Consider the following 26,143-nt stretch of genomic DNA (forward strand, 5'->3'; position numbering starts at 1 on the left):
TTACGCTGGAAAATGTCTGAAATACATCTGTGACACAAGCACCATGATGTAGGAAGGTCAGATATGTAGTGTACAATTCCATAGTTGGTTTGGTGAGTTTTCTGCAGGCTTATGAAAATCCGCGTTTGCTGTGATTTAGCTTCCAAGTCCTGCCCTTTTTAGCACTGTTCCTGTTAAAAAGGAGAGCTGTTAGTATTGCATGATGGCTTTAGCTATTTGTATTTTGAACATTCTGTTCAAAGCAATGCCCTCAATTGCATCGCTGATGGGGTTTGGTGGTTGAGGGTTTTTTTCCCCATTTAGTATAAAAGACTTGGGACTGAATAATTTTGGGACTAGGCATTAAGGACTGGAAGCACATTATTTGCCTTCACTAAATACACAAACTGTACTGGAATACCATAAGAAAGTCCTTGAAAGATAAATAGTGATACACAGAGCGACACCAGAATATTTTGAAGTGGGAGTTCTTATTTGCTGTACATTCATGCCTGATGAAGGTTACAACTGGGAGCTGTTCAATGCAAGCACAGCCCTGGCAGCTTCGGGCTTGCTGCAGTACCCTCAACATCATGACAAGGTTACACAGTGTGCATATTCTGCTAAGTCCTCTAGAACTCAGCACTTTAAATATTTTCTCTGATGGGTTTAGAGCAGAATGTACTTCATTAGTACACGCAGAGTAGTTACAAAGCAGTTGTTTGAATTTTAATTAGGCTGATATGGAGCTGTGCATCTGAAAAACTGAAAAAAACAGATTCATAAATCTGTGTGTTTCAAGCTAAGAACACATGAAAGTGCAAATGCTTATTTTAAGCCAGTTAGGCGAACTTTTGTCTGAAGTAGCAGTTTTAAATTAGCTCTGCAGCCCTGCTCAGCACTTGAAGTGGAGTATTTTTATGCAGTGTTGGGGTAAATCTGGCTCAGTTAGACTCCTGTGAATAATGCCAGCCCAATGAGCTCTCAGAAGTTAGGGTGAAGAAATGTGGCCTATTAATGAGTGAATCTGTATTTCTTTGAGGTAAGTAATATCAGTTGTATCTGAAATGAAACAAACAAAAGAATATTAAGGACTTTCGGTTTGTTTATTTCTTAAGATTTTTTGAAACTCTTATCTTTTGGGCAGTGGTTTTCAAGTTTCTAGGCTTTTCCTCCTGCTTACTTCCTGATGAAAATGAGGAAGATTTGTGTTTTTTAACAACAGAGGGAATGCTGTAACTTGCTATCATAAGAAGTATTTTCAACAGTAAATTGAGGGTGTTGGTTTTAAATAGTTTGGGTTGGAAGGCAAGTGGAAATAGTTTGGAAGTTGAGGATGTATTTTATGTTTTGTGAGTATGTTTTGTGTCCCTGTGCTTGAAACCCAAATGTTTTTAGTAACTGTCCTGATGCTGGCAGTGGGGGTTGTCATACACAAATACAAGCATAACTTTATCTGGTTTCACAAGTGGAAGAACAGTTGCTTTGTTTTGCATTAAAAAAACAGAAGCCAGATGGTAAAAAAAGTTATTATTATCTTAAAAGTATGCAAAAATGCAGAAGGTCAGAGTGGGCTGCTTTTCCTGGGTGTTTAATTATTTTTGAATAATTGCTGGAAGTTTGCCGTTTGTTTGAAAACCTGTAGATATGAGTGATGGACATGAAGTTGATACATGAACCATGAACCACACTGATGCCTTCAGCCTGTTTTTTCTTACCAAACCAACATGTCTGTAACAGCTGGAGGATGGGAATAATACTGTGGTTTCCCACAGTATGATTAGTGGCTTAGAATGTCCCTCTCTGTCTTTTTTGGCTTGGCCTTTTCAAATCCTATTTATAAGCGAAAAGGAGTTTTAAGGTTCTCCATGCCTCAGTGCAAGGTTCTTGTGAAGGAGTGATGGTGTGCAGTCTACTTTTGCACTGTCTTCAATCTGTTAGTTGTGGAGTTGTGTGAACTGGAAGGGGTTGATGCTAATGTTCCGCTTAATTGAGCGTGAGATAGTTTTTCTTGTCTTCTAGAAAGTGATATTCTTGTAAATGTAGTGAGCCCCTGTGAATAATACTAATCAATGTTTTTGAGCTTTAACTCCTTAGAAGTTCTCTCTTTCCTCCCTACTGGATATAAAGAATGTATTTAGGAGGGGAAGTTTAGTCCGTATTCCAGGTATTTGTATTCTTCTCTTGACATATTTTCAAAGATATCATCCACAAAAACAATGCCTTTCCATGAGAACTGACTTTTTACACAACATAAAAAAAAGCATAGGAAACTAATGTCACTGGGCTGATTTCAAAAGACTGATACAGTCTTTCCTTAACAATCCTGCAAGCTCTACCTCTATCCCATCTCTAAATGCATTTAATGGTAGCAGAGCTCTAGGAATTTCAGGTTTTCTTGATGTTTGTCTGGGTATTGATCAGTTTTATGTGCACAGTGTGATGTTTATAGCTGGTGATAAGGCAATAAATGAGGAAAATATGAATCAAAAGCAGTAATAGCCATCATTCAAATGGCTTTAGGTAATATGGGATGAATTAGTTTAGGTAGAATGGCCAAGGTGTGTATTGATCCATTAAAAGTCACAGCTGGGACAAGTTATTTCTATATGAAGGAAAATGTCAAAGCTCTGTGACATTTTGAGTACTGTGGGAGAAAAAGAAATAGGCACAGCACAGGACTTGCATGAGACGGTTGGACAGGGGCCCTAGAAAGCAAACAAACATTCTGCTCAGTGCAATATGAAGTATGAATGGTCTTGGCAAGAAACAGTTTGAGTGGTGGTTATTCAATAAATTGAAAGTCTAGTAATACAGAATGTCTTTCTCCAGCATGTATAAATTAAGTATTAGGCAATGCAAAAAGATCCATAGAAATGAAGTACAATCGCAGTGAGGTCTTCTATTAAATAAGAAACATGCCTACTGTGTTTAGCTATTGTGAGAATAAAGTTTTAATATGCTTTGAGTGCTATATTTGATAGGTGATTTGGTCAGTAGTACACTAAATTAATTTGACCTGTTTTGGCTGATACGGTTGCAACTATGTGCACAGATTAATGACTATAAAAATCTCACTTTATAAACTCAAAATGTCAAAAGAATTCTTTCCCATTGTGTATGTTTCCAGCTTATTTATCATGCAGGTTATCTTTACCTGTATTTTCCATTAAAGCTCTTATTTTCACATACACATAAACCACATAATTTGTATTAGGATTGTTTTATTTCTATAGAAATGTGGATTCCTTAGGAGAATTAATTAAGAGTTCTGGTTATTTTGGAAAATTTGCAAGAACGTGGAATTTTTTTTTTTTTTTTTTTTTTTTTTAAATCAATACCAAACAAAGGCATTTGAAATCCCCAGCATAGACATGCACATTAGTAGAGGAGTGGAACATCTTTGCTTGGTGTCCTGGTTTTGTGTGGGAAATCTGCATCCAGCACTTCAGCTGTGCCCCCACCCAGCTCAAGAAAAATTAATTCTATCCCAGCCAAAACCAGGACACTTGGTAAAGTGAAAGTTGAGATACTGGTAAAATAAAATTGAAAACAACTAGAAAATAATAAGTGGTTGTGTATAATAGGTATCTGCAAAGGTCTTAATACTGTAGTTAATATGTGATGTCAAAATATGAAATTTTGTAAATGAGGAACTTGAATACGGTAAAAGAGGACTTCAGGTTGGTGAATGATTGTGACAGTTGCATGTAGGGGTGATTATATATAAACTTCTTGTTATACTCCTTCCTTCAATGTGTATTTAAGAACAGCAGGAAAAGAGTAAAAGTCCACATAGTTTGCCAGGTCCTTGAGACTGGCTTTCCTACCTCTGAATTTTTAAGCTTTATTATCTCCTGCATAATTCACTTCTGAGCAGGTGGGTTGTTTGCTGGGAAATGCATGTGGGTATTTCTTTCTAGATGTTACTTTGTGGAAGCTTTTTGTGCTTGTATGTTACTGAATGATAAGCAGTCTCCTTTAAAGCAGCAATTGTTTGCTTAACAGCTTAGTAACAGTATTTTGGCACCTTAGACCAAAAAAAGGATGAAATATGAATCTTTAAGAAGCTGAACAAATAATCACTAATCAGTCTTCCAAGCTTTTTGATTTTGTAATCAATAAAGGTACACAGCAAAATAAGTGTTTATTTTCTACATCATGCAGTGTATGCTCAAATGCAGTGCCATGCACAGTCAAGCAGGGGCTTTATACATTTACAGATAAACCACAATTTCTGAGTATACGTGGTGAGATTTTTTAAAGTAGATATTTATGCTTGAAAGTATTATTGCACTTTTTATGAGCAGTGAAGCTCTGACAGTGTATGTCCCTAATTCCACGAAGAATTTCTTGCCAGGTAGCCCTTGCTCTTAGGACTCCTTGTCTTTCTGTCCCTGACCCAAATATCTGCTGGAATTTTGCTAAGACTACAAGAATTTAATCATCAAAGATATATTTTTTTGATTGAACAACTTTCAATATATCATTATATTTGATTTGCTTTACATTACAGCAGTGAATGTGTATACCTTCGAAGAGAATTATATAAATTTTTATATAATTGTTATTTTAAATCAAGTAAATCAGATTAAAGCAGTCTGGGGTGCAAAATAATCTGGAGAACATTACATCCAGCCTGAATCAGAATAGACATATTACCTTTAAAAGACATATAACAAGAGAGAAAAGATGAATTAAAGAAATGAGGTGGGGTATGCTATTCATCTTCATAAACTGGCTTTATAATTTACTAGTTTTTTGCCAGCTAGTAGGAGCTGGCACACCTAAATTTAAATAAAAGCACATCTAGCTTCTGTAATGCTGGTGGGATAGACTGAAAATTCTGTAGGCGGTTGCATTTTGTTTGTTTTGAATATTTTTTTTTAATTGAATTAAGCACATGAATGGGTATTGACACAAAACAGTGTATGCATTATTCATTTTACTTATCAAAAATGATTTATTCTACGTATGTGTAAAGAAAATATAGACTGTTAATATGCCATTTAGTACTGTAAGTGCCTGAGTGCATTGTTGCATCTTGCCACAAAGGATTTTGATAGCTGTGTATGCTTTGCTACTTTTAAACTGTGTTGCCCAGGAGAGAGCTGATGATGCATCTCCTTGCCTTTGTTTAAGGACAAGTCAGAGGTGACTCAGAGCATAAATTCCCAGTTCCCCATTCCAGCAATATTTGATAGGCACCAATTTTCCTGGTTACACAGGTTGACTCTTGATTGTGGCGACTTAAAATGGAAAGGGTAATAATTGAAAACTTATAATAAAGTCCTTAGAATTTAAATTTTGGTGTCCATTGTGGTGTTTTATAGTGGATAGCTTATGAGTTAAATAAGTGGTTTAGCTTCTTTTAGACTTACTGTTTCACGTTCACTGAAAAGTGAATATATTGCTTATTAGAGTTGATGTAGGGTATTCTGGAAGGGTTAGTATTTATATTTATTTGGAATTTATTTTTACATGTTATAATTCCACTGTGAAGATTTCAGCTATGGGATCAACTTAACAGTAAGAGAATCTCTGCAAATAATGTCCTATTGGTTATTATAGGGAGGTAAGATTTCTACTGAGACAGGTCAGGCCATGTCAGTTATGACAGCCACAAAAGACATGCACTTTTGCTCCACATGTTTGATTCCAAAAGACTGTAGGATTCCTACTTTGAAGTATGTTTGTTGTAATGTGCATGGTTTATAAGAAATCTGGTCAGAGATTAGGAATATTTTCCTTGGGTGTTTGCTATGCTTTCTAGAAAGGGGCAAAACAGTATTTTATAAAGATCATCTTTCTGATGCTGCAGGAATCAAAGGGCAGCTGCTTCCTCTTCCTTCCAGGTTCAAAAGCAATAGTACCCTCCCAACTGATAATACCCTAGATTTTTCCATTACTTGTTACAGTAGCTACAAATACAACATAATCTCTAAGAATAAAAGAGAACTGTAAAGTTTTGAATAATACACATAAGATTAGCTTAATAAGGTAGAATTTGCAGAATCATCATGAAGTTAAACAAAAAATGTTTTGTTAATTTGGATATGTACCTAGAATCTCTGTAGCATCCTATGAGATTTTAAAATTTTATTAATTAGCATGGAATTTTTCTAATTGCCTTAAAAATGAATATATTTACACTGCATTAGGGTGATACACTATTAGCTAATGTTCATCCAGGCTTCTGGCTACAGCAGTGTATATGTATGTTGTCATGGCTGTTGAGCTGATTGACCTGGTTTATCTCTTGAGGCTGAAATGTAGTTATATGGCTCCTTAAACAATATCACTTTTATCTGTTGCTAAGAGTTTTAAATTTGCAGAAAAGATATAAAAAGGGGAAACAGCTCTCAGTAATGTAGATATGTTGGAATTATGTATAGTTATAGAGGAGACCTGAGGGAGAGATGGAGGACAAGAGAAAAAAACCTCTTAGCCTTTTTTAGAGATGAAATGTATGAGGCCCTGAATCTGCAAAGAAAGCAGACATCATACTGGGAATTACAACTTCCAAGCAGTTAAGACAGTTTGCTCTGTTAATAACAAGCTGTTATGGTTTAACCCCAGCTGGCAACTAAGCACCACACAAACACTTGCTCACTCCTCTCCCCCAGCAAGATTGGGGGGGAAGAGAATAGGAACAGTGAAAGTGAGAAAGCACGTGAGATAAGAACAGTTTAATAACTGAAAGAAAATAAAATAGTAATAATAATAAAAACTGTAATGAAAAGGGAAATAATAAAGTGAGAGAAATAAAACCCAAGAAAGACAAATGATGCAAATGAAAACAGTTGCTCATCACCAACTGACCAATGCCCAGACATTCCTCAAGCTGTGGCCCCCCTGCCAACTTTCCCTCTAGTTTTATTGCTGAGCATGATGTGATATGGTATGGAATATCCCTTTGGTCAGTTGGGCTCAGCTGTCATGGCTGTGTCCCCTCCCAACTTCTTGCGTACCCCCAGCCTCCTCGCTGGTGGGTGGTGTGAGGAGCAGAAAGGCCTTGGCTCTGTGTAAGCACTGCGCAGCAATAACGAAAACATCCCTGTGTTATCAACACCGTTTCCAGCACAAATCCAAAACAGAGCCCCATAATTGCTACTTAAGAAGAGAATTGACTCTACTTCAGCCAAAACCAGCACATAGCCTCATGACCCTTGACAGCTCTTGGGATCAAAGTTGTTTCCAAAGAGCTAAAACTGAAAAATTGTAACATAAAACTCTGATGTTGTTTGCAAGCATAAAATAAAGTAATATAATTGCACTTATGTAACAACAAAGTAGAAATAGGTTTCTTATGTTTTTTTAAAGGAGATTGTGAGAGGGGGGAAAACCCAAGAAGCTGTTTCCATCTGAATGTTACACCTTGGGTTTGTACAGCTTAAGTTTCAGATAATGCATTTTTCTTTGCCAATGAACTGTTCCGCTGTGACCAGCAGATGACATGCACTATCTGAAAATAAGACAAGGGAAGGATTTTGGTCTTCACTGTTGTGCTGACTCATAAAAGCTAGTAACTCCTTGTGGTAAGACATAGACTAATGTAGATGAGTGTTTCTCTTTGATACATGAACAGAAAGTATGCTCGAGACGTTTTTTACTGCTGGGTTTGTCAAATCTAACACTTCATTTATGAGAGAATTCTTCACTCAGAAATGTGGATAAAATAGGGAAACTTTGTATATGTGACCACAAGAAGAGAATCTTTTTAAAAAATGAAAACAATCAGTTGTTTAGGTCAGATTAACAAGATATAATACAGGTGATCAGCATGTGGTGACATAGGCAAACATCATGATTCAAAAGAAGCACTGAGGACTTGGAGCCGTCTTGTGTTCTAGGGTTTGAAAATTAATTGATTGCAGTGTATTTGGGTCTGACCTCAGTTTTACCACTAGCTGTTTTTCCCTGTGTTGGTTTCCTTTTCCTTTTTTTTTTTAAATTTATTCCAGACCCTATTCTGGTTTAATTCTTCTGTTATTCCTGTGAGTTGTTCATTTTTATCCCCTGAAACAGCTGTCCTGTGAACCAGGAATCTTTAGAGCTTTCACTTGTTAACAAGAAACTTTTCACTATGTGAAAAATGACATTTTTCAGGAAGTAGAACTTGACTGGATTTTAAAAGTTTTTCCTAGAAAAAGGTGAAGAGCATACTTGTGACAAAAGACCGCCTCCCTTGTCAAACCTCTCTTCCAAAAACATGATGGCATTACAGATTTTAGATATAGTAACAGAAAAAGTTCTGAATGGTGAAAACTCTGCTTTTAATGGAAGCAACTGTTTCAGATGGAATATCCTGTAAATGTCTCATACAGAAAGTGATGGTTTCAGATTCTAATAGTCATAAACAACTGAAAGCAAGGTTTTTTCATAGTAGGTGGCCAGGCAGCCTTCATGGTCTGCTAATGATAAACATGCAGGAGCTTGACATCGTTATTGAAGGGTCCTCTCTTCTAGAACTAAAACTGTGAGACTGATAAGTCATTCTTTGTCTTTTCTCTTTTGGGATTTGGTGAATATGATTCATCCCATTTGGCTGATGGGACTTGTCTTCAGAGCCATGTATTTCTGTCCTGGGTCCATCTTTTTGATGACAAACTTGAAAACACAGAAAGCTATGCCTTCTAGGTAGAATCCTAGAAATGGATGTTTTTACTTGGTTATATTGAGTCTGTTTCATCACTGTCACCAGACAGAATTTCATTTAAGTGGAAAGGACTGCCAAAAAGACTAAGATGTATAAATTTAAATGTAACTTGAAAATAGATGATGGATTCAGTTTCTTTCAGGCTACTCCCACAAATAGGGCTGCAGATGTTTTGCTCAAATTCTATACTAAAATTAATTTTCTGAATCTTCCTACTTGGATTCTCAAAGCTAGGCATCTAATCAATGTGCTTATTTTTAAAGTTAGGAACACCCACATCTCTTCTTTTTGACAATGATGCAAACTGTGGATGCTTTGTAAATCAGGTTGCTTAGTTAGGGTTTTTAGGCACTGATGTGTGAATATTTAGTGTACAGTTAATAGATGAAATACCTACAAGTGCATTTCACTGGGAATTTGGTTCGAAGAGAAATAAAAATAACCATAAGCTTAGGAAAACAACTAGGAGGCTTGCAAATAACTAGGAAGAGGAAAAAGCTGAGGTAAAGCTGCTTATTCTTAAAAACATAATTGTGTTTGCTGGTGCGATTTATTATTCTTCAGTCTTGTACTAATATTTATGACAGGCAGAAGTTAAGTTTACATTCACAAGATTATATGCATCATATTATATGAGCAGGTCATACATTATTGTGGTTTGTTAACACTGTGTGATCATCACAATAGTGACAGTGGGACTGAGTTTTGCATCTCAGCCTCTTGCTTTCATTGTCATCACACTGGAGTATGGTATGCTTGTAAATATTAATTCACTAAAAACTGAAATGGTGCGTAATGAATACATCCAGTATCCATGATTCAACTGTGGGTTGGACTGGAGTTAGAGATATTTTTAAATAGCATTTCACAAGCTTTACTCAAAACACCTTTTTAATAAAGGGTATGATTATCTAATTTGCAAATCTGCCTCCCACAGAGTAAAGCATAATTTACTATGCAAATATTGCTACAGAAAATTAGTGTACACAATAAATACAGTTAAAACATCAGGAAGAATGAAGAATTCTCAAATTTTCTAAATAATGCAGCAATTACTCCAGTAATAGATATGCTTTAAAAATTGCAGATGACAATTACATTATTTTAATTTGTCTAATTTTGCTGACTGTGCTATTACAATGATGATGATCAATAGAAAAAGTTAATAGTAATTTATTATTTTTCTCCTAGCAGTACTGAATCTCCTTTGGAAATTTAATATTCAATTTCTAGTTTATTTGTGTAATAATCTGTTTTTTTAATCAAGCTACTTGCATATTAGGTTGTAATTATGACTGACTAGATTGCCTAGGCAAATAATTAATGAGACAAATCTTTTAAACAAGAACTAGCAGTGAAAATCAGTAATGTTTAGCTCTGAGAAACACTGAAGTTGCTGCTTTTTACTTTTTAAGTCACTGGGTTTATTTTATATTAAAACCCATTAAAACCAAATTGATTTTGCAAATATGTCAAAAATAAATAGAAAATAAGTTACTTTGAATACTGCCATTGTTTATCAGAATTTTCCACTGATCTGTTAGATTAAAGATAAGTGATACAGAGTCCCTGGATTGTCCAAGGATCTCATTACATAATCCATAGCAAAACAAAACAAAAAACCCCTTTTGGAATAAGAGCTATTTTTCTGTGCCTTCATTTAGAAAGTCACTGCAGCAAAGTTGAATACAATAAAAATTGGTGGAAAAGAAGGTTAAGGATTTCCAATATGGTTATGTCTGTTGATACATGTGCTTTTGAACACTGATAATTTTGGGGGGTAGAAATTGTGTTCTGCTCTCAAATTAAAGATTTGTTATTATCATTAAATGTTGAAATTTTCCAGGTAATTACAGATTGTTTTTGGTATTTATTAAAAATGCACTGGTGGGTGTTTTTTAGACATCTAGGAAAATATAGTCTCTAAAATTCTTTCTTATTTAATAATGTATTCATAGTCTAGCAAAGCAATCGCTGAAATACCTGCCTACACATTTGACCTGCTCTCAGAAAAGTCTGTTAATGCAAACTGATTGCTAGATTTTGCTTGCAGCCTCTAGCACATGCAGTCACTTATCAGACTAGGAACTAAAAACTACAGTGTAATTTTCATGAAGATACATTTTGATGGGGAATGTTAGGCTTCCATATAATACAGAATACCTTTCTTTTTCATATTCCTTCCTCTGTCTGTATGAGGTAATATGAGAGATAAGGTAGATAATCAGAGGACTGGCAAAGATTCTGTGTTTTTCCTTTCTCATTTTCATTTTATGCTTTGAATAGATGGAAAATGAACTGTGAATAAATTTTTAGTATATTTAAATGAGAGTTTAAATATTATGTGGAATTACTATTTTTGAAGGGGGCTGTTCACAATAGGAACCTTCAGTCTGTGTCTGTATGCTAGCCTGAAGCCTTGTCTTCTAAGTCCAGAGCTTTAAAAGCATCAGCATTAAAATAGACTGTATAGGGGTGAGCAGAGCTGTAACTGTCTGAGCTAAATATGTTGACAGCTCTTCATCTGTCCCATGTATGCCTATGTTGTTGTACACTGTTGTAGACTGTATGCAACCATGCCTGTTGGATCTTCAGCAGAGCAGATTTGGGTGAGCAACTACTAGAGAGAAGGAGTCCGATACACATGTTTCATCGCAAGCATCAGTAGATGCATTTTTCTTTAGCTCTTAGGGGAAACATTGCTCGCTGAGTGCCACCGAGTACATAGGCATTCAGGCAACAGAGATGAGGTGGGATAATGTGCTCTCCCTTTTGTCTTGAGAAACAGAAGCTGGTTCTAACATTTTGCTAGATGGTAAGAAGGTGCCTCTCAATTAAAGCAAGATGATATCATATGGTGCTCCTTTATTACAGTAGTCTGGCTGCTTAAAGTGTGCCTTACCTGGTATGAGAGTAGCTAAAAAATGTTCATTGGGACTTCATTCCTCAGTTTTAATGGGGAACCGTAAGATGTTCATGGCTGTCTTAAACATAAAGGAGAATGGAATCAGTGAAGGAGGAATGTCCTAATTATGTTGGCTTGATTACCCTGTGAAATGATGCACGATTTTCCATATTTTAGAGTGTATAGCCTGTAGGGTAGGTTTAGTAGTAAAAAATTTTGATAGGTCACAAAATTGTATGGGAGACATTCTGCTATCAACAGTCTTGCTTTAAATAACAGCAGTAACAGTAGGAACACTGTTACAGAGACTTTGTTTGCTTATATATATTTGCTATAACCAGATACAGAAAACGTAGTGGTGGCTCATTCCTGAGCACAGTGTAAGGAGCATCTTTTTCTGTTTTGTTCAGACTCTTTGTCAGTCAGGCTTCACTGGAGAGAATTGAGAGCTAGCTGGACTGTCAGAGTATTCATTTCTGTGAGGCTTTCCAGAATGGAAGATCATACTCGTGTTTACTGAGCAGAAAGCACACTTTACGACCTGCAGTCTTCCCTGCTTTGTAAAATAAGGGCTTAGGATAGTACTTATATTACAAGGATGTTTTGAAGAGAAATTAATTCATTGTCTGTTGGCTTAATACCAGCATGAAAAGGACTGTTGTAGTGTCTGAGTAACTACAAAAGAAAAATGGTAACAAGTACACAGACAAGTAAGTAGAGGCTTAAAAATATTTCATGCCTAAGTATCATTGCATAAGTCAGGCAAAATCCCATGCAAAAGAGGATGTTATTTAATGCTTTTTGATCTGGCTAAAACTTTAGCTTAAAATACCATTTTACATTAATTTTTAAAAGATATAAATAGTGGAAGGTAATGAAATATCTATTAGTTAATAAACAGACCTGAAATACTGTAGTTAGGAGGAATGAACAGCTTAATAAAATATTAATAGTGTGAGGTATTCTGAGTAAACTAACTTTTGAAAAAGAGTGGATGAAATTTTTTCGCAACTACCTTTTACAATTTACTTTTTGAAGCCTTGGAAGAGGCCTCTTCAAACTGTACACACTTTGAATAAATATGCAGTTTTACAGCTTTAGTGGTAAAAGCATCCATGGTGTAAAAAACTGATTTCCAATAGTCAGTAAAAGTATTCCAAAACTAAAATACGCCATTAACATGAAAGAAAAAGAGAAAGAACATGAAAGAATTTCTGGAGGCAAGTAAAGGTGTGTAGGAGTTGCATATTCTTTTATTAACAGAAGAAAAGATCCCCACATAAAATCTAGTTTTACTTTGCTACTTTGTAACTTAGACATTGCTATTACAAACCCGTTTCAATTTTATTACAGATTTTTATGCTAGTCTGTAAAGCTTCCTTTTCAATAGCTCAATGATTTTTTTCAGTCATGACAAGTTAAATATTTATTTTTATAAGACTCTCTGGTTATATCCCACTTAGAAGATAATATGGTGAAACATACTGCCCTGCAAGGCTGAGAAGCTACTATCTTGGCCTTGATGCTCAGTGTCTAATGTTTCTGCTACAGAAAATTCATCTTGACCTGGAGATCATCATAAGGATGAGGTCTGGCTACTACCAGTAGCCTAAAGACTGAATTTTGTTTTCCCCACAATGTGAACATAATGGCTAAGATACGTGTTCTGTATGCTAATGTCAGAGATACCAGAGCTTTGCTTAGCATCCTTTGACAGTCTTTTCTACTTCCAGAGTGAATTTTTCTCCCTAATATCTAATTGTAATTTTCTTTGATACACCCTGTATTGATGCTCCTGTTGCTTTCAAGGAACACCTCCAAGAAGAGTGTGCCTCCATCTTCCCTGTAATCACCACTAGGTTTGTAAAGGGAACTGTTAAGACCTTCCTCTCTTCTCTCTTCTCCATCCAGGCTGTTTTAGCTCAGCTCCCTCAGCCATGCAGGGTGAGTGCACCAGCCCCAACAAACTCTGTGATCCTCTGCTGACCTTGATGGCAGTTTATTGGTTTCTTTCTTTTATTGAGAGGTGTCAGCTTGCAAAGGCTGAGCAGAGGGAATGAATTGCTTCCCTTCTCTTTGCTGGCTAAGTTTTAACTGTTGCAGCCCAACCTGTGGCTGGCTTTCATAGCCTCAAGGATACAGTAGATCTTTCAGGTTCATGGAAAGTGAGGGAGAATAGAAACATAGGAAATTGCTGTTCAGCAAATCTGTCACTAATGTGATCTCTTTTTTTTCTTTCACCTAGAATGTTCCACCTGATTTGTCCATCTGCACCTTTGTGCTGGAGCAGTCCCTGTCAGTACGGGCCCTCCAGGAGATGCTGGCTAACACAGAAGAGAAGGCAGAAGGGGTAAGTTATTAAATACACACTTTTTTTCATCTTGCAAAATACAAGTTTTTCCTACTGTACCACAGATTTCATGACTGGCATCAGCTTATAGCATCAGAAATTACCTATGTTTAATTTTCCTTCTTTTGCTTCAGGAATGGTTTGATTTTTGAGAAATTCTAAACACTTGCATCTTTCACTGAAGCTTTCCAGAGTTGTAAATTCCCAACAATTTCAATGTTCTGCAGGTCAGCATAGAGCTACAAGAATGTTTTAATTTGAGATTTCATAATATATAATACAAATTACAAAGCTTGATCATTTCTTTGGAACAGCCAAGCTTTATGAGGATTTCTGACTGTATTGATAGAGACTGTCAAATAGTCTTAAAATGACTTGGATGTGTGCGTTTTTCTCTGGAAATAGTGAAATTATTCTGTGTGGCTTGAACTACAATGTCCTATAACTCACCTTTAGAGCTGGGAATAGGATGTTATTGAATCTTGGTGGACAACAAATATGGAGACTAACACATTTTTGCAGTCTGGAAGATGAAGTATATAGCAATAATGTTAATTGTTTTACTAGCAAATAGGTATTTACAAATAAATCATAGTAGTGTCATTAATGTTCTCTGCTGTGTAATTAATTTGATTTGTTATGATGTAGTTGACTGTTCCGTATATATCCTATAGGGTTAATTTGAATGCCATGCTCCAGCTCAAATCCTTTAAACTGTAAGTGTGGAAGGATGACTGCAGGCCCAAGAGTTAAAAAGATAAAATAGAAGTAGGGGTTAACCATAAGTTTGTCACTCAAGAAAGCTGGTAGGGTTTCTTGAGTCAGTCCCATAGAATGCCAGGCACTGAGCCTGAAAATGGTATTTGGGAAATGAAGTCCAGAAGTCCCAAGGTCTGTGCTGTCAGTGAGAATTTGTACAAGGACTAACTCCAAAAGCAAGAGAATGAAAAGCACATTTGAGAAAAGAGGTGGTACCAGAGTAAGCAGATACATGCTTCTATGGGGATTCCTCTTCCTTTAGTTTGCAGTTACTGAAAGCAAGAGTAAGCAGATCCACAGGAAAAAGATAAATAAATTCAGAAGAATGGGCACACGCAGGCATAACGCCAAAAATCACCGTCCAGACCCGAGGAGATGCAGTGATAACTGTGTATGGCCATATGTGTGAAGTAGAGCAACAGTCTTCTTTCTGTTTATTCCCACCAGATGTGGTCAGGAGGAAAAACTAAAGAAAGTGTAGGGGAGTGTGTGTTAAAGTAGTGCTACAGGGCAGAACAGAGTGAATGAAAAAAATGTTTAATTTTCAAATAAATAATATTGAAACTTTTTTTAAAAATCGTAACATTCATTGGCAGATTTTCTCTTGGGCTGTCTTTAGAAGAGTCTTGGGGCCAACTGTTAAGTGAATATTTACTCTTAATAGAGATCCCATCCAGAGCACACAGGATAAAAAAACCACATTCTCTGCAGAATGGTCAGAAAATGTGAGCTAGGGGATTCTGCTGAGAAGAGGACATGTGAAAGAGAGCTTTGTAGAGGTCTCAGCTAGAACATTTACACTGGTTTGGGACTATTTTCTGTGCTAGATGTGAGCAGAAAAAGTCTTTTATAGGATGCAGTGACTGACGGGACCTACATACTCCAAGCTGGAAGAACCATGTTTGATGGTAATCTGGTATTTACTGGAAACAGTTATTGATGTTTTCTGTGCATAACCATGAAGGTCAGAGTTTTGGGCATTCATATCCATGCCTAAAGAAAAGTGATGGCGGTGGTACTGATGTACAGTGCTCTGTACTCACAGATCTTCTCAGATGCACACAAGAAAGATGAAGCAAAGTCTCTGAGTGTGATCATGATACGGTTGTTACCTGCTTACAGCGTAGTTTACTGTGCTCTCAATGCCTATTAAATCCCAACACTAGCAGAAGATACAGAGCTACAGCTATACCAGCCCAGAGACCTGGTGTTCGCTAAATAATGAGTATATTTTTACTGCAAATTCTGCCTGGGTTCTGTGCAAATGCATTAGGAATCTGCTTGTGTGTCTCTTGCATACTGATATCTTGATATTAGAAGAGAATAATCTTGAAAATAGTAGCTTGTAGGTGATCAAGGTCATACTGTTGTCAGTGACATTATTCTTTCTAGTAAGTCTCTGGAAGTTGACAATAATGATAATACTAAAAAGACTGAATATGTACTTGTTGATAAATTAACAGAACTGACATTTTGTATCCGTATGTAGTTTCTATGAAAATATATATAAAGTTTTCCTTTGCCTTTATAGGTATTTATTTATAGGGTAGGTACTTTTGTTGGCAGCTTCATATTTGTTTGAAGTAACTGCATTTTGCTTTTAATGACTGGTGTGGTTACTTTAAGGTTTCTGAGATAATTTTGTGCATACATCTGACGTACTGTTATCTTCCTGGAGCTCCATCAATTTTTTTGTTTTAGAATAACAGTTTTTTCTTACATTTAGGAGAAGATAGTACAGCAATTTCTTGAGAGATTATTACTATAAAGTGGATTCCATATGACCTCAGTTTCCTAAAGGAAGGAATCCTGCAAAGGGAGGGCTTTTCAACCCTCAATTACTTTTCATTATATTAGAAGTTATTAAGGCTGCTGTGTTTAAAAGTGGTCTCCTTGTGCTTCTTTGATTTTTGTGGTGTGTACTCTCTACTGCTATGTTTGTATAATAGGTATTATTATTATATAACAGGTAAGTCAGCAGTAGTGAAATGGCTGAGCAATATAAATAAAATCTTATGCTGACTTGTCTTGGAACAATAAACAGCTTTCCTTATGCTTAAGAAAGAATAACTATATGGAGTAACTGGATTTAATTTTAATTCTCAATTAGTATGTGCAAGATTACCTCTGCAATAAATACCTACTTTTAAAACACAAGAATCCTAAAATGAGAATTTCCATATTTCATGAGATTAGTGATCCATCTGTCTGAGCATACCTGTTTCTCTCTCCTGAATCAGCTAAATGCTACTATCAAAGGTAACAGTGGAAAATGAGTGAAATTTTGTAAGAAAGAATGTGTAGTGCTCCGTTTCTTCTAGCCCTAGGCACTTCATTCTCTGAGGTTTTATCATTTCCCTTTAAAATATCTTGCTTACCTCTGGCAGTTTATTAAAACATTGAAATTCATAACTTGATTTTATGCTTTTGGTTTAAAAAATAAAGCCACAACTTGTTTTGTTTGCTCAGGCACCATTATTTACACTTTTAATTTCAAAAGGGTAATTTTTGGTTTTGCTGGGAACTTGAGTGCTATATGCATGTGCTACTTTTATTGTTAGTTCATCCACAGAAAAGAACCAGGAAAAAGAAAGAAGAAGGGAGGAATCCTGTGGAAAGAGAATAGCAAATAATCATATAAATGAAATCTATCATTGCATGTGTGCCCAGAGTCTGGGCTCTGCTCTCTTAGGCAAGCGGAATTACAGCTGCTCTGTCCTAGACAGCCCTACAGCCTAGATATTATTTTGTAATTATTTTGTCTTGGTTTTTGAGTGTAACTTTTTATTATTAGAAGAGCAAGTGAAATATGAAGCTGGAAATCCTTAGGTTTATATAAAGCATTTAAGACAAGAAAAAGCCTTCATGTCGTGTATTCCTAGCCTGGTTGTTAAATTTTTCCAGTGAGTCATCTTTGGAGCCCAGCGCCTTGTTTTTCACTAAAGCTTATCAGGCTGAATGATGCTGAGAAAGCAAATCCACAGCTTTCTGGAATAATTTAGGAGGTAGTCACCACAAGATGTTAGAACTATGTTTTGCTTCTGATTCTTTTTACTCTGATTATTTGGTGTGTTTGGGTTTTGTGTTGTTTTTTTTTGGGGGGGTGGGGTTGGTGTTTTTTTTTTTTGGTTGTTTTTTTTTTTTTTTTTTTTTTTAAATCTTCCTTTACTAGATTCAAGAGCTCTAGCATTTAGTACTTTCTTCTTGCAAAAGTGTTGAAATGCCATAATCAAATTAGTCTGTGGAAATTTTCCATAATTATCTTAGAAATGAAGCCTGGCCATCTATCCATTAGTACTCAGTAACTTTCTGGACAATATAAACAATAGTAGAAACAGGGGTAGATAGTTATGTTCTTCCAGATGTGATGGATACTGGGTAGGAGAAAGGGACCAAACTTTACATCCCAGTAAGAGGAAAGAAAGGCAAAGTTGCCTGTTTTACATTACCGTCAACTGCTCTTGTGCTGGTATACCTTCTGCACTGCTTTTTTTTCCTCAGAAGGGGTGCCACAGATAAATGGGAAGGAAGTTGCCTGGTTTGAGGTATGAGGAATGGATTTATAATTTTGTGGTTTCTTTCAGTTTAGAGTTTTAAATGTCTTTTTCATGGAAGTTAGACAACAGATCTGTACATAGCATGCTGTTACCAGTCTCACATTCTATGACAAGGAAAATAAATGATTTCCCTATGTCTTACTTGGACTATCTTGCATGTATATCCAGGGATTGCCTTAATTCTTATTTTCAATATGTTATGTCTTGCTGATACTAGTGATTCATAAAAGGTCCTACAATGACTGGTACCTTTAGATCCAGCATGCAGATTTCAGCCATGATACATAGCAGGCACAGTAGATGGTAATGCTGGTTACTACTAGTTTCTTTGCCAAAATCAGCGCCAGCCTGCATACTCTTGAGCAAGCTTGCCTACTTTAAGTCTATTGATGATATACAGGTGAATTTTCCAGATTCTACAAAATTCTCCAGCAAGTTACTTTTCCATTGTGTGACAGTTATAGAGCTGCCAAAAGAAAAGGCATCCAGACATATTTGACATGAAAAAACATCAGGTATTTTCTTAGTCTCAGCTGCCTCAGAAAATGATTTAGATTTTTGTCTGAAAGCTTTTTGAAAACATCCTCAAGCAAACATGCTGCATAAAAAATGGCTGTTAAAATAAAAATTTGTCAAGAGGGTATGCAAATTAAAATGAAGTGTAAGGTAGCCTTCATAAAACTATTGGTACTAACTCTTATTTGAAATATATTTCAAAGGTATTTTCCTTCATATGCTTCATTATAAATTATTTTTTTCTTAAGGGAAAATTTGAGGATTCAAACCACTGGTACTATCTGTATTTATGTAACAAGTGGCTAGTTTGAACTTTCATTCTATTCTAATGCATTTATTACTACAGAGAGATCAAAAAATTGTTTTGGTACAGTGACTAGGTACAGGAATTTAAATTAGCTTGGCATTTAAAGGACATTTTATCATAAGTGAACAAGCACAAAGTCATGTATCATTTATATTAGCTAGAACAAAAACCTGCTGTGCTTCTGCGACCAGTAAGAGCATGTGATTCCTCGAGTTACACTTGCTTTCCTTGGGTTATCTGAAATATATCCAGCAGTCTCATGATATAAATAACATACTAGTCTTTTGCCTTGTGATGACTTTTATAGTCCTTGATGATAATTATTGTGAATAAGGTCGCTGAAATTTGAAAAATACAGACTGTATGTTACATGCCATACCTTGGTGAATATATATACATATATGAAATGACACAGAGAAATACACGTGGTACGTGACTTGTTTTAATCTGTCAGTATGGTGTGCGTCTTTGTGTGGATGAGAGATGTTATATCCCATACAGAGGATTGTTGTTAACTGCACCTTTTCGTTGGAACGATTGAGAACTCTTGGTAAACTTTCACAGCAGCTTTAATTTCTGTCAGCAGTGGTAAAGCATTCTTTTCACTCTGGTCTACCAGAAGACTAGTGAGTGCCAAGCCATCCATCCACAGTGAAGTATCTCATTTCATAGGGAGTATGTAAAGTAAGAGGCGCCATTTCTGGTGAGAGGTAAGAGCTTCTGGAGCTTCTGTTTGCTCATCTGTGCTTTGTTCTGCCAACAGGAGTGTGCATGGGCTTTTTTTGTTGAGGTATATGTAGAAGAGTATGAGACTGCTATGGGGTTGGTTTGTTTGTTTTTAATTTTATCAGCAAAGCAGGTGGAAAGTTCAATGTATCTGCTAATGGCTAGGCTTCATGCTACATGAATTGCTCACTAGTAAAATCAGCTGCACTTGGAGGGTAGCTGGAATTGCATCTTAATGGTTCTTGCAGGACAGGTGCATCAAACTCACTTAGCCTGTACGGAACCAAATGGATTTCTTTCAGTTTCTTCAGTGTCCTTTCACATCAAGTGTCAGCTTTTTGATTGCTTACTAGAAAAAATGCACTACTGAAATAAGTAAGGATTTCTTTGTGTGTCATCTTTAGCAAGAAAATGAATGTATATGTAGTTACAATTTCTGTATTTTGAATGACACCATATACCATGTACTAGAATACATCAGGATAGTGCAGGGTGCTCTAGCATTTATACCGAGGTGATTTTAAATACTTATTCAGGAAATCACACTGTATTTGTTCTTTACCTTCTAACTGAAAAACTGAGTAAACTTTAAGTCTTTTTTGCTATTTGTCTTCCTAGACTTCGTTACTTAGGAAAAAAATTGGCTCTCATTTGCCTTAATATGCTTGAAACTGTCAATGCCACTATCAGCTCATGAGGGATGGCCTTACGTGGGGTGGGGGGTGGGAGAAAGAAAAAAAGACAAAGGATCTTATTTCATACTTTCTTTCTCAGTAAAGATATTTAAGCACTTACAACAAATGCAGCATAAAGACTTCATTGGGCTGTTTGGAAATTAATTGCCTGTTTCAACCTGTATGTTTGAAGTGGCATATCTCAGCTCAGAATAAAATTTATTAATCGAAATAAAAACCATTAGAATCAACACATTTTTGCCAACGAGAAACAAGCATATTTATTCCGGTTGTGTAAAATTCTGGACTTCTGGAGGTGATGAAGTCATCGAAGGCAGTTTCGGCCTCCCCTTGGTTTCTGAAGCGTCTCCTGCACAGGAAGCTGTCGAGATGCTTGAAGAAGTGATAGTCGGTGGGCGAGAGGTCTGGTGAGTACGGTGGATGAGGCAGAGTTCCGTAGCCCAGCTCGTTCAACCGTTGCAGCATTGAAAGTGCAACGTGTGGCCGTGTGTTATCGTGGAGAAGGATTGTACCCTTTCTGTTGACCACTGCTGGGTGCAGCTGTTGAAGTTTCTGATGCATTTCGTTGTTTTGTTGGACGTACTTCTCCGCTGTGATTGTTTCACCCGGATTCAGGAAGCTGTGATGGATTAAACCAGTAGCAGACCACCAGACAGTCAGCACGACCTTCTTTTGGTGCATATTCGGCTTTGGGAAGTGCTGCGGAGCTTCATCGCAGTCCAGTTGCTGAGCCGATTGTCGCTGGTTATCATAGGGCATCCATTTCTCGTCACATGTCACAATACGGTCGAGAAACGGGTCGTTCTGGTTGCGAAAAAGAAGCAACAACGACACTTCAAAACGGTGGTTTCTGTGATTCTCATTCAGTTCATGCGGCACCTATTTGTCGAGCTTCTTCGACTTTCCAGTCTTCTTCAGATGCTCAGAAACAGCTGATATGCTTACCCCAAGTTCTTTTGCAAGTTCTCGAACAGTTGTGCGTGTATCTGCTTCCACCAGAGCCTTCAATTCGCTTGTCAATAGCAGAAGGATGTCCGCGACCTTCTTGATCTTCAAGGTCGAAATCGCCACATCGAAATTTTTGGAACCAAAGTCGCACTGTTCATTAGCACTTCCCTGGCCATATACCTCATTGATGTTTTGAGCAGCTTGCGCTGCATTACGTCCAAGTTTGAACTTGTAGATCTGTCGAAATTTCTGTTTTGACATCTGAACTTCAAACCTTGAAAATTTGTCAAAAACACAGTGTATATTATAATTTAATTATACAACGTGAAAGTTCATAACATGAGCTTTTCAAAAATATATAACAGTATGCCCATCGAAGGTGTTTCCTGAAACATATACAATAAAAATCACATTACAAAATGGAAATTAATTTCCGAACAGCCTAAATTAATGTTCTGGAGATTCTCAGATCTGCTCTTTGATTGATAGGTTGCACTTGTGCTATTCTCAGAGAGAACAAGGGTCAGAGCTGGAAGCAGACTTGTGTTTGATGCTTTTGGGTGTACTGCAAACCCATCTGAAGCTAGACAACAGCAGAAAACTGATGTGCAAGGTGATGTTTTTGGAACACTCAGGCACTGTTGCAGTATGTTTGAACACAGAGAACCAGAGCTAGTTCAATTCTGCCACTGAAATGGAATTGGGAAAGCGATGTGTTGGAGAGGGAGATGGTGAAGATGATCTAACCCTGAGACTGCAGTTTTGCACAGCTACAAAGTGGACTAGACACAAGGATTAAACCAAGAATTGTTTCAGATTCGATGCGATCCTGGGAAAGAAACAGAATAGCTGAACAAAAAGCTACTGATAGAAAATGACCAGTGTGGAAGTCACTGAAAGTGTCAATCCAATCTAACATGCTGCCATGAATACAGCTGAGAAATACTGGCAGAAATATCAGGGCAGGGAACTCAAGGTGTGATGTAAGGGTTTTATCTTGGATGAGAAAATTAGGGGAATGTCTGTTTCTCTGCTTTTTAACAGTCATTTCCATAGGTATTATCCCTTTGCCATCTATAACTTATAGCTGATGCAATTCAGTAAAGATTCCCTGTTAAGTCCTGGAAGATTTGGTGGGGGTTTTTTAGTGGGTTTTTTTTTCATTTTTTTTCTTTTTTTTTTTTTTTTTAAATGAAATTTAAGCACAGAGAAATTGAAAATGGTACAGTTAAATTTGTCTTTAGAACCACAAAACTAATTTGTTGCAGTGGTTGGAAATGATGTGATAAATGGTATTTAGACAAAATACAAGCTAAAAAGATAAAACCTCCAAGTCCTCACATACAACTGCTGTTTCAGAATGCTGAAGAGTCTCAGTTTTGCTATGCAGTACTATGTAAAGCTGAGATAGTGTCTTAAACCACTCGTTTTCTTAATGCTACTAGATGATTCTCCAAAGCTATTAATACACTGAGTTTTTAAACCAGGTCAGTCTAGCTAAGCAGTTATAATCAGTAAGCTAAGCAGTGATTGCTAGTTGGATTTTTTTCTGGTTTTGCCTCTCTTCATAACTCAGGGCTGATTTGTGCAGGTGTTGAGTTCTGTAGCTGATGGAAGCTACACATAGAATATAAAATTATTTTAGAAATCAGGTCCTAGGAGTCTTAAAATGATCTCCCTGGTTTGTGAATACTTTGATTTTAATGGACCCATGCCTTAGACTCTTTAAATGTATTGATATGTCATTGGGGATATTATAAAACTGAATGAATATTTGTGAGATTAGCGTTGCAGTAGTGAACATCATAAAATTGATGGCATTTAATCATTATGTCTTTAGAAGATTGGTTTTTTTAATCAATATTCAGTACAATGGTTGCATACTGAGCTGGGATGAAATAAAATAGGAAGCGACTCATCCTCTCTTCTACATGCTGAATGAGGTAGAGTTGATGTTAAAAAGGTAATGGACACGTGGAAGGCTCTGTCATTAGATAGTGACAGGAACAGACTGAAATTAAGGTTGCGTGGGACACTATTGTCACTTTCTGTATTTTTACTGTTTGCCCTAATTTTGTTAACTTTTTTTCATAAAAATTAGCACAATTCTTTTGAAAATGCAAACCCATGATACTTTAGCTTAGTAAAGTGATTTGAAATATAAATTGTTCATGATTATATATAATTTTTTACTGTTAATGCCCATACAAAGTGCAACTTTACATTAATCTCACAGCTGAGGCAGGGCCTGGATAGTGGGATAGTCAAACATTGTATTTTCATCTTTTTTTGCAAGAGGAATTTTCCTCTTCTTTTTCCTCTTTTACGGAACACAGCTGTAATCTGAATTATTTGTCAAGTCCAAGACCTTGCATTAAATAAACTATAACTTTCATTTTGCCAACTTATACAATTATATTGAGAATGGAAATAATAATTATGCAGTATTTTTAAATAGATTGTTTATATCACTATGTAAACATAATATATATGAAAATTCTCCAAATTTACATTTATGTTATAATGGCTTCTGGTAGGAATAGCTCTCTGCAATATTTGGCTAGGTGGATGCAAAATTTCAAAACCAGAGGTATCCTTTGTCTCACTTTAGTGGCTTATAATAGCAAGTTTAAAGAATATTTAGATGGCTGATACAAAATGCTATGAGTGTAGGAAATGCATAGCAGTGTTATACAGGATGGGAGTGAGAAATAGTGTCTGCAGTACTGCATAACAAGAAAGTAATCTGCTATCAGGCAGCTCTGTAGGGCCTCAAAGCAGCTGCAGCTTACACAGGGGATTCTTCCTCTTGAAATGTGTACTCCAGAAGTACCACCGTACCAGTGCTTTCTGTGGTACTTGAAAAAAACCCACCCTGATCTTCAAATTCAGTCAAGATTTTCTTAATGCAGTTTTGTTTCTAACTCTTGCAGGTGCTTTTGATACTAATGATGCTGTATATGCATGATTGACTTCCCTGTTGTTCAAGTTTGGATGTGAGTGGTCCTCCCCAAGGGGGCAACATTGGAATAGCAGCAACATGGGTAGCATTTCAAAGAGAAGGATAGAGCTAGGATTGTGAGACTGAGTGGGAATGCACAGGCTGGATTCCTGTCCTGAACAGGAAATTGGAAGGACCTGAGTTTGGAGAAGAGCAGGGTTCATCTCTGTAATGCTTCTGTGGTGTGTTAGAGTTGGTGATAAATGTGCATTGTTTCCTCACAGTTGTCACTGAACATTGTCACTGAACAGCTCTGGATGAGTGGTATAAGCATGAGGATACATCTGTATATGTGTAACTGCATCTCCCCGTAGCAATAAGAAATTTGGATCCATGGTAGCTGCATCACTGCATGAATCTACAATATTTTAGCAAAAATGACAGGTCTGGTGAGAACGGGTGGTATTTCCCACCTAACAACTAGTTGTCTATGGGAAAACTATTTCTTTTGATGCCCAGCCATTCCTTAGTGACTGTGGTAGTGTTGGTAAACTGAGAAGATGTGGTTTCTGGTTTTGGAAGGTTGTGCTGCAGGGCCATCAAACATTTTCTTTCAATAACAATAGTAAAACCAAAGCCATCCAAGCAGGTAAGTGTACCTGTCTGTTTTAAGTACTACTGTAGTGTGAGAATTACACTACTCCAGGTCTAAAGTTAACAGGCAATTATTTTGTTTCTCTCTTGTCATAGAGATTTAATGTATTTATGAGGATGGCAACAACTCTTGAATTGGAGATGGGGGAGAAGGAAAGTGAAAGAAATGAAGGGGTTTAGGACCTGGGGTGTAAGTGAACAGAGAAAGGCTGAGAACAGGGAGTAGGTCTGTTTGCAGAGGTGAGATTCTGCCTCTGGGATCCAAGTGTCTGATCTGTAGCCTCGGCTGGGACCTGAGTGCAGCAGAGGCTATGAACCCCTGCTCTTCACAGGGGCACTCACTTGCCTTTCTGAATGGCGAGATCATCCATCTCAGCTAAAGCTCACCTCAGAGCAGCAGGTTGCAGGCCTTGGGATGAGAACTCTAAACCGAGATCTTGCTTTGTCATACATCAGGACCACTCAGCCTTTCCTAAACCCGGATTTTAGTTTTGAGCGTTTGAGCTGCCACTGCCAGCACGGCCTTGTCCCAGCAAGGGGCAGGAGTGCAGGTTCCCGGGCAGCCCTGGCCGGGAAGGGAGCTGCCGCTCGCCGCCGCAGCCTGGGCAGCCGGCCTGCGGAGCCGCCTTTCGTCTCTGGGGCGGGTGCTGGGTCCCGTGCCAGCAGGCTCCATTTTGGAGTGTCTGCAGGATCTCAGCTGCAGTAAAGGTTCCTGCTGAGTTCCTGCTGGCGGTCTGGCTTGAGTCCTTCCCCTTCAAAAGCATGCCTGTTAAATATATGTATATATTCACACACATACATACGCTGGAGGTAAAAAAGGGACTATGCACTTTTTGACTCTTCTTGAGCTCTTTGAAGGTATCTGTCCTTTAGTTTTCAAATTAAAATTGAAACCTGCGCTTTTAGAATAATGTCAACACGGTAAGTGAGAAGGAGAGGTCGTATCCTGTCATTCATTGCTTTTGTAAGGCCTCTGATCTTGATCCATAAATGGCTTTTTGATAAACATGATAGTTGCTGAGCTCTGAAGACCTTCCTCCCTTTCCCTAGCAGTCTCTTTCTGCCTAGGCTGCAGCCTTTTCCAGTGTTTGCTGGTTAGACAGTTAGTTGCCCTTTAGTTGCCCTCCAATTAATTGTCATTCCCTCT

At 37.1% G+C, this 26,143-nt stretch overlaps 1 protein-coding gene across 5 annotated transcripts in view; it reads left to right on the forward strand.

Moving 5' to 3' along the window:
- The window catches only part of RYR2 (ryanodine receptor 2), a 431,008-nt gene that overhangs the window by 113,092 nt on the left and 291,773 nt on the right, over positions 1-26,143 (forward strand). For all 5 annotated transcript variants that reach the window (XM_074896823.1, XM_074896825.1, XM_074896824.1 and 2 more), the window contains one exon: positions 13,789-13,893. In XM_074896823.1, coding sequence (XP_074752924.1) covers positions 13,789-13,893 — 105 coding nt within the window. The remainder of the gene's footprint in view (positions 1-13,788; positions 13,894-26,143) is intronic.

Source organism: Athene noctua, chromosome 1 (assembly GCF_965140245.1).
Source record: "Athene noctua chromosome 1, bAthNoc1.hap1.1, whole genome shotgun sequence".
Lineage (NCBI taxonomy): Eukaryota > Metazoa > Chordata > Aves > Strigiformes > Strigidae > Athene > Athene noctua.